This window comes from Lathyrus oleraceus, chromosome 3 (genome assembly GCF_024323335.1).
Source record: "Lathyrus oleraceus cultivar Zhongwan6 chromosome 3, CAAS_Psat_ZW6_1.0, whole genome shotgun sequence".
Classification (NCBI taxonomy): Eukaryota; Viridiplantae; Streptophyta; class Magnoliopsida; order Fabales; family Fabaceae; genus Lathyrus; species Lathyrus oleraceus.
In genome coordinates this window covers 426,054,561-426,064,190 of record NC_066581.1, presented here as the reverse complement: position 1 = coordinate 426,064,190, position 9,630 = coordinate 426,054,561, and the positions used below count along the sequence as shown (strand labels likewise).

At 39.2% G+C, this 9,630-nt stretch overlaps 1 protein-coding gene across 1 annotated transcript; it reads right to left on the bottom strand.

Annotated features, from left to right (window-relative positions):
* Positions 1 to 3,289: 3,289 nt before the first annotated feature.
* LOC127131541 (uncharacterized) lies at positions 3,290 to 3,847 on the bottom strand. The gene has a single exon (XM_051060458.1). It carries the CDS (start codon positions 3,845 to 3,847, stop codon positions 3,290 to 3,292), a length of 558 nt encoding a protein of 185 aa, XP_050916415.1.
* Positions 3,848 to 9,630: the final 5,783 nt, after the last annotated feature.

The window sequence follows — 9,630 nt, the reverse complement described above, 5'->3', positions numbered from 1 at the left end:
CTTTGGGACATCTTCTTTGGCAATGAGAATCTGATTGTAGCCAGAATATCCATCAAGTAAGCTCGGATACTCAAAACCCGCGGCCGAGTCGACCAACATTTCCGCCACTGGCATCGAATACTCATCCTTTGGTGTGGCGTTGTTTAGATCTCTTAAATCTATAAAAATCCTAAGAGTTCCATTTTTTTTATGACGGGCACTATGTTGGCCATCCATTCGACGTACCTTGTCGTTCTTATGAAACGACTTTTTAGGAGTCTTTCGATTTCTTTATTGATCTTCGAAGTAACGTTTAGAGCAAACAATCGAGGGTGTTGCTTCATCGTCTTCTTCTCAGGTTGGATAGGTAGTCGATGCTCTAATACACTTTGATCCAAACCTGGCATTTCGTCATAATCCCAGGAAAAGCAGTCCTTGTATTCGGTCAATACCTCGACTAGTTTTTCCTTCATCTCTGACCCCACCTTAGTACTTATGTAGGTTGGTCTTTTTGTGGTTCCATTTCCCAGGTCGATCTCTTAGAGGGAATCTTGCGCTTGCATTTTCTGGGGCTCATTTTGTGGGTTCTTTTCGAACCCCAAAGGCTCATTGTCATAGATACAATCAAGCCTTCGGCTTTCTGAAGCTGTTTTCTGGTCTAGTTGACCATCATCTACACCTTCGGCCTTACAGGCCAAATTCTGAAGTCTCTTCCTTTCCAGAATTGACTTCCTCTTGTTTTCAGCCGAATAGGCTGAAATTCGAGTCAGGCTTTCTGACTCAGCAGTCATCCTTGTCGATTGTTGGCCACCCCATAGGTGGAATTCCCGTCTCTGATCTTGTGTCCTCCTCGTTATCCCAAATGAAACCATGATCAGGGTCCAAATCAGAACTCGACTAGTATTGATGGAAGTATAGGATCCCGATTCATCATCACATGGCGCTATATTCGCCAAATGTTGGTCAAATGACCTCTTGGAACCCTTGTCATTGACCAGGTAATAGCTTTGGTCGGCTTCAATACTCTCTATGATGCCTTCCTTTCGCCAGATTATAAGCCTTTGGCGGACGTTGAGGGAACAACCCTTATCCCATGGATCCATTCTCGACCCAGGAGTAAGTTGAAGTTGGCTTTTGAATCTATCACCATGAATATTGTTGAACGTGTCGTCGTGCCCACTGCGAGATCGACCTGAACAACTCCCATTATATTGCTGATTTTCCCTTCATAATTTAAAAGGACCATGTTGTGTTGACGGAGATCTTCATCGACCTTTCCCATTTTCTTGAACAGAGTATAGGGCATTAGATTGACTGCAGCACCTCTGTCGACAAAAACCTTATTCACCGTCATTCCATTTACCTTAGCTCTGATGAGCAATGGTATTAGATGGTACATCATCCCAGGACTGGACCTTTCAAACATCGATTTATGTTCTTCCACCACGCCGTTATTCATGACATAGTAGCATAAATGCTTTCCTCCATCTGTTTCGTCTGGTATAAAGTCTCCCCATGTTTCAGAAACTTCAGATACCATGTCGTATTCAGTTGGTAGTACCGACACAATGCCACAGTTTACGTTGAATTCATCACCATAGATATCATCGTTGTTTTCGTCGTACATATCTTCGTCGAATTCCTCATCAGATTGAGGAGAGTATTCATGTTCTTCTTCCTCTAGTTTGGGAGAATACTTCGGCTCCCCCTTCTTTGATTTTTCCTCGCTTTGTGGCTGTCCCTCGATCTCTGACGAACATTCCACGTTCTGAGTATCTATCATCGCCTTCTTTCCTGTCGAGTCGACGGTCATGGCCCCACTGTCTGATTGGCCACCATTTCTGCTAGTCCTTTGACCTTTGACATCCGTTCCTTTTGTCCAGTAGTCTCTGAAGTCTTCGACTGTGGAGTGGTAACGGCTTTCCCAGCTTCTTGTTTTGCTGGTGGCGTCTCAATTGTGTCCTAGTCATTGGATTCTTTCCTTTATAGTTAGGAGAGATTGTGTAGTATCTTCTCTTCTCTAGAGACGTTGCCTCTTTCTTTAACACCCTCCATTTTGGATTTTTGCCCCCTTCTGATTGACGGATTCTATCCATTTCTCCTGTGGAACATCAATTGGAGGAATGAATGTCTTTGGTCGGGGATGCCAAAACTGTCTTATGTACTCTTTGTTTCGTCGAGGTGATACATGTTTGTCGAACACGAATCGTGGGACAACAGGTTTTTCCTCCTTCACGGCCTTGTTGTCGACCTCCAATCTTTCGGTGGTTTTCTCATCGAATATCGTGCTGCACTTCAGGCATAATAGATATTTTGATCCCTTTTCCTTTCATTTCTCCTGGAAGTCAGATAAGCTTTCGCCAGGCTGGGGATAGGCCGACTCGGGCCTTCTTTGGTCTTTTTTTCCGAAACCTTCAGTAGTTTCGACCACCATCATTTTAAACGATTCATCTAACAAAGTTGCGTTGAGAACCTAGATGAGACCATCAGTAGTCTCTACCATCATGCACTCTAGAGGCTCTGCATACAAAGCTTCTTCCACCTTCAAAGGGTCAGAACCCACCTACATTTTTGGCCTTTCGCCAAACTGGAGCCTTCCTTCTTTCAGAGCTTTCTGCACCAAATCCCTGAAAAGAACACATTGGTGAGTTTTATGACCAAGGAAATTATGAAATTTACAAAATCCACTTTTCTTCTTTTGTTCTAGGGGAGGGTATTTTAAACCCTAATGAACGATAATCTAACCATCTTTTACCAATAGATCAAAGATCTCGTCGCACTTAGACATGTCGAACGTATATGTCTTAGCGACGTATTTGTCTGTTCTCTCTAGTTCGACAGGGTTTTTCCCATTCGATGGCTTCAAAACCCTGCACGAATATGGAGGTCCGGGCTTAAGTTCCTCCACGTTAACCTCACTTTTTTTGACTGTATCTTCGTCGTCGGAAGAGCCTCCTTCGACTGCAATGTAGGACAATTTCTCTTTCTTATGATACCGACACTCCTTAGACTTCTCGGCTTTCAAGCGTTCGATACGTCGAACCATATCGGCCAATTGGGCCATATCCCTAAGATACTGAGTATCCAGCTTCTTCCTTATAGAATAATCTAGACCCCCAGCAGCCATCTCGACTAGTTCGTGTTCAGGGATTTGAGTAAAGCATCGCGCCTTCAGTAGTCTAAACATGTTCAGGTACTGATCAATTGACTCAACAACCTTTCGTTTAACGCTAGCTAGTTCCTTAAGGATGATCTTTGATTGTCCCATGTAGAATTGTTCGTGGAACAACCTCTCCAACTGTGTCCATGTTTAAATTGACTGTGGAGGTAGCATTGTGAACCATGTAAATGCATTTTTCGTAAGAGAACTTGGGAAGTATTTTAACTTCAAGTCCTCATTTCTCGCTATGTCACCAGCTTCGGTCTGGTACCTGGCCACGTGCTCGATGGTGGATTCTTCAGTATCCCTCGTGAACTTAGTAAACTTAGGGATTTCCCATTCCCTTGGCAATTCTGTCTGTAAGACAAAATGTGGTAGAGGTGAGGAGTACGTCGCTCGCTGGAGGCAAGGACTTACTCTGTTTTGCACTATGATTCGTTCGATGATAGCCTCTAGGTTTTGTTCCCCCATGGTTGCATCGTGTCGAACTTGTCGAACCACCTGGTCTGGATCCTGGTTACGATTAACCAGTACCACGGGGGGCCTTCGTGCCACCCTTGGGATGTGTTCGAATTCCTGATATTCTTGTTCGACAGTATCGTCTGTCATCTCCTCTTGTCGAATCGGTGTTTCTGGTCGAGGAGGAGGCGTGGGATTTCGACGAACTTGAGCCCTTGGAGCTCCCAAAAAGTCTCCAATCCTGGTCATTTAGGTTGCCAACTATCAATAGCTCTGCGTCGAATCCTAGATCAAGGGCCTCAAAATAGTACCCATATGTTGGGTTAGCATGTGTACCATTTCATGGTTACTTTCATCCATCTGTTATCTCATAACGATAACCGAGCTTGATGTAAAAGTTGAGACTGATTGGGACGTCAATCTGAACCCTGAGGGTCGACCAAATGGGGTTTCCAAAGGTCCAAACCCCTGATAACGAGGGAATGGCAATGACGAGGTATTGTTGTAAGTCGAACTGAGGTTATGCGTATTTTCCATAAACTTCGTCGGTATTCCCAACTTTCTGTGCATGGGAGTCGTGTAACTGGGCATATGTTGCCCCATAATTCCCATGGTTGTCGGTGTTGATGTTTGTGGCTGACACGGTGTCCGAATTGGTCCTACAAACGTTGTTGAAACCATCGACGCCATACTGGAGTTTGTGTCAGCGGCCTGGGGCGTTGTTGTGTCTCCCGCCGAAGACATTTCTTCGTGGGGTCTAGGAGACGTCATTTTCCCATTGCGCAATCACATACAACTTAACACTTTTGATATCCCACTGGGCGTGCCAATTTGTTGTTTTGCGCAACAATCTCTAGCCTTCCTATATGAGGGTTACTTGCAGGACCAGCTACAGAGTCCTGGACTTAGTGTTTTGGGTGTATGGTTTTTTGGTAAACAATGTTCTTGACGGGTTGAAAGGGTGTAAACGCGACTCTTGATGAGTCAGGGAGGTAATAAAGGTAAAATGTAAAATAGAAGCGATAAAGTACTGAACCAAAGAGGATAAACGATAAATCAAGAAAGACAAAAGGTAAACTTTGCAAGATTAAATGACTTGTAATTATGAAGTGGAGGCAAAATACATTTTTATGAGGAGAGTAACTTTTTTCTCGTAAACACTTTGGTACTTCAAGTTTTACCCCTACTGTAAATGTTCAAATTTCCACCTTGAGAATTTCACCTAACATTGGCTTAAATACTAGTTGAAAATAACCGTTTGGAGGTTACAAACCCCTCTCGTGGTGCCACGTGTCAGTCCATTTCCCCTATTTTGGCGAATAACTACCCACGATCTCTTTGTGTGCCCACATTCTCATTTTCGATCAAGTCTTCGACTTCAACTAAGGCTTGTACATGTCGACCTGCAGACTCGTCTACCCTCTTGTCGAGGAGCCTCTAACAGATCCCCTGGTCGAACCTGGCCTTTCCCCTTAGTCGAAATTGGTCAGCTAGCATTAACTTTGTTAAGTTATCAGTTGGCTGATAGTAGGTAATATTTCCTCTTACATTTGATTGATTATCTTTGTTAAGTTACCACTTGGTTGGTAGTTGGTAATCATTTTGTTTGAGCTTATTACCTTTCTTAAGTTATCACTTGGATGATAGTAGGTAATAGTTCATCTTACCTTTGATTGATTACCTTTGTTAAGTTACCACTTGGTTGGTAGTTGGTAATCATTTTGTTTGAGCTTATTACCTTTGTTAAGTTATCACTTGGATGATAGTAGATAATAATTCATCTTACATTTGATTGATTACCTTTGTTAAGTTACCACTTGGCTGGTAGTTTGTAATCATTATGTTTGAGCTTATTACCTTTGTTAAAATATCACTTGGTTGATTATAGGTAATAGTTCCTCTTAGCTTTGATTGATTACCTTTGTTAAGTTACCACTTGGATGGTAGTTGGTAATCATTATGTTTGAGCTTATTACCTTTGTTAAGCTATCACTTGGCTGATAGTAGGTAATAGTTCCTCTTACCTTTGATTGGTTGCCTTTATTAAGTTACCACGTGGCTGGTAGTTGGTAATCGTTTTGCTTAAACTTATTACCTTTGTTAGGCTATCATTTGGCTGATAGTTAGGTAATATTCCTTCCCTAGTGGAGTTGGATTTTTCCCATGTGATGATTTCTTTTCCCCGGCGGAGTCTCTTGCCATGTTAAGTCTTCCTCATTGGGTCTTTATTGTGGTCATTCTCTAACTATACATTGGTTCTTTCCAAATGATGGTTATTCCTGAGTCTTTTCTTTTCCCCTACAAAACTTTGTTTGTCCCTAGTCGGGTCCCCCCTGTGGAAAATGTTATTTCCCATAGAGACCCTTGTTTGCATTCATATCATATCATAAGCGTTTTTGTGGTATCTTAGGGCCAAAAGTTGGGTCTTTGATATTTAAGTCTCCTCAAACTTGTTGAGACAAAGATTTCAACCTTCATATCCCCAAATTAAAGAAACCTAGATAGGGGCACCTGTCATACCCTAATTTTTAACTCTAAGATCCCACATACCATTGGCATTCTTGCACACAAACAAGGTCACATCTTAATCCTCCCCCCTCTCATCTTTGGGTCTGCTCTTTGCAGGGATCACCAAGCATCTCTTCGTTGGTGTTTCACCTTTGTGTTTATGCGATTAATTTCTTATCCAACCACTAATCAAAATAGAAAAAATATATTTTATTTTCCTTAAGTTTATTGTGCAAGGTAGGGCTTTTCAATCAAGAGCATCTCAAAGTTTTGTTGCTTACTTCTCAAGGAAAGTCAAAGATCCATGTGTTTATTTCCATGCCTTCTTCAATAAGCAACTTCAAGATTTGATAAATTTAATCAAGAGGAAATCAATTACACCTTAGTTTGAGTTCATATGATCACCCATGTGCTTTGAAATTCAAGGAAAGTCCAAGTACATGAGTTTGTTCCAAGTGGTTTGACCAAAAAGTCAACATTTTAAAGTCAAAGTTCCAAGGATCACAACTCCTATAATTATCAACATTTTTAATGCTTCTTTTTGCATATTACTCTTCTCAACATCCTCTACAACTTCTATTTACATGACAAAAGCCAATTATGCTGGAAGGATCATCAAACGTTTGAAGATATTATAGGTCATTTGTGGACTTAGTGAAATTTGACCTATTTTCAAGTGACTTTTTATCAACTTTCAAAGATCATAACTTTTTCAATTTTCAATATTTGAGGTTTATTCTTTTTTCACAAGGTCATTTGTGATTCCCTCTACAAGTTTGATTCAAGGATCATGGTCAAACTATGCTTGGAAGGCCACGGAATTCATTGAGACATTACAGATCATTTTTAGCCATGGAACACTTGAGTTTTTCTAAGTTATATGATCAGTTTTTCATGCCAACTTCAACATGACATAACTTTATGCTCAAACATCCAAATTCATTCTTTCTTGGCACATTGTAATCTTCTCGACGATGTCGAAACATTGAAAAAAGAATGGGATCAAAAATTCTCCTGAGTAGGATGCCCCTATGGGTTAAACATGGTGACTTAGACGTAGAGAAATTACCATTGTCCGAAATTTGAATTTCACTAATCTCAATTCTAAGCCAAATTAACATGTGTTTTGAATCTAAACATGTTTTAACAAGTCTCTAGAAGTTAATTGACCTTTGAAACGCATCATTTGGCTGAGTTTTGATGAGTTATAAGTCACACTTTTCTCACATTCCGATCAAATTCATTTTGCTTGAATTTTGCATCTTTCCACACGTATTTGGATCCAAACACATTCCTTATAAATAGAGGAAGATATTATATTCATTTGGAAACTTTGGAGAGCCAAGAAATCCAAACTGCAACTTAAAATTTTCTAGAAAAAATCAACTATCGTGTTTTGAGTTTCACCTTGTTTTAATCTGATTTCTTGATTCCATTAGTATCTTCAGTATCCTCTGAAACTTTTGCAACAATTCCTAAGCTCTGAGACCTTCTGAAGTTCTCTAACCAGATCGAGCTTCATCAACTTCTGATAAGCATCTGGACAAGGTAGTTTTGAGCATCATTTGAACTCAAACAAGTTACCACAATATAGTCCTTCACTCTCTGATGTTTTCCCCTAACTTAGCTGGTGTTAATTGATCGTGTTTATCATTTAATTTTATTGTTCGTGGCTTGCTTGCTTATGGAACTTCTCTGAAATTTCCTTTGCTCAATTTAGATAAATGAATTTGGAGCATAAGGTTGAATTCGGGATGAGAAGAGGATCACAATGGTGGTGGTCTCGTGTTCTGAATTTACCAAATGATGAAACTCCAATGAGAGCTCACCGGAGAAGATGACCTGAGTGTTCCAAGTCGTCTGAGTTTGTCCAGACACGTTGGACAAACGAAATGTTTTGATTGGTTAGTTTTGAATTGGACTCGTGTACAATTTGTAGCGCGTTCCACCGTGAATCCTAATATGAGGAGTGTTGGATCTGCCACATCAATTAATTAGGCGTGATCCAATGCTCCATGTTTTTTCTGATTTTTTATTATTTTTCTTTTATTATTTTTATTTTCTCTTTCTTTTAAAATTCATAGTAATTTCAATTTTCATCCAAAAAATCCCAAAATAATTTCTAAAATTCTCTTTTATTTTTCTTCATCTGATTTTTATTTTTCCACATTTTATTTCACTGATTTTCTATTTTTCATGAATTTTCTCTTTTCTTCTCTGTTTTAATTGGTTTAAAAATACTTTACTGCATTTGTAAATTCTGAAAATTTTATTACATGCTTCTTATTTTATTTGCAACCTTCCATAATTTTCCTGGCCATTTATTTGGTGTTTTGAAGGACTTTATGAATTTTTCATTTATTTCTATTATAAAAATACTTTTGGTCCATTTTTGTTTTATTTAATTGCATTTTATATTTGTGTGACCTTTGTGAAGGTCTGTTGGCCTTAGATCATGATGGTTGGGATCATGAGTCTCATCAAACTCAATGAATCTTAGGCGTTGATGGGGTGAAAAACCTAATCCACCAAAATGGATGATTGATTTTGATGATGACTTGATCAAACTTTTGAACCAATTTGGGTGAGGCTTCCCTTGTCCCCTTCTTCTTCATCTCTTTCTTTTCCTCTTGAACAATTGGATGGATTGTGTCCATCTTGTTCATGGTGTGTGGATTGGTGCTTGATGAACTTTCATTATTACAAATCTACCTCCTAATTAACCATGGATCATTTAAGGTACTTTGGATTTATGCACATATTTGCCCTAAGTGTCCTGAAGTATGGATTGAAGTAATGAAGCATCCTCCTAGCCTTTGTGCTCGATCATTCCTTCTTTTCTTTTTTGTCTGGCATGACTTTAGGAGAATGATTTACATATCATTTCTCTAGTATGTATTAACACTAACATTATTATTGACCGGCCTCAGATAGTTGTGACTTCTACATAAGTCCAATTAAGATTACTTAACATAGCATTAAATTTGTCCCAAAAGCAAAGGCATTCTTATAAGTGAGATTGTAAGTCTCCTACTCCTCATGGTATTGTGTGAAAATATTGCTCATTTTTCATTTGTGAGAGCTAGTGGCATACTTATTGATTTTATCCAAGCTGGTTTTGGTGTAAGCCCTAGAGACCAATACTTTTGGTACTTGTATCGAATTATTTATTAATAATAAAAGGCTTTTTCTTTATTATGTTTGTCTAATAAAGTCCCTAGAATAGATAGTCTATTTAATGTATCAAGTGTGACTTAATCATGAGATCACATTAAACATAAGGACATTATTTTTAAAGTATCCATAGTCGAGCTTTATTGTGAAGTGGGATAACATTAAAGCATTAAGACTATTATGTATATAGACTGATGATCACATCTCATGGATCATGGATAAGGAGTTATCAAGTCTTAAACATAGGTATGAATATTAAGAGTAATATTTATACTGGATTGACTCACTATGAGAATACTATATAGAATGTTATGCAAATTGTCATAAGTTATTCTCATGGTGATAATGGT

Coding starts and splice junctions, on each gene's coding strand:
- LOC127131541 (XM_051060458.1), bottom strand. CDS start 3,847: ATGACCAGGATTGGAGACTTTTTGGGAGCTCCAAGGGCTCAAGTTCGT.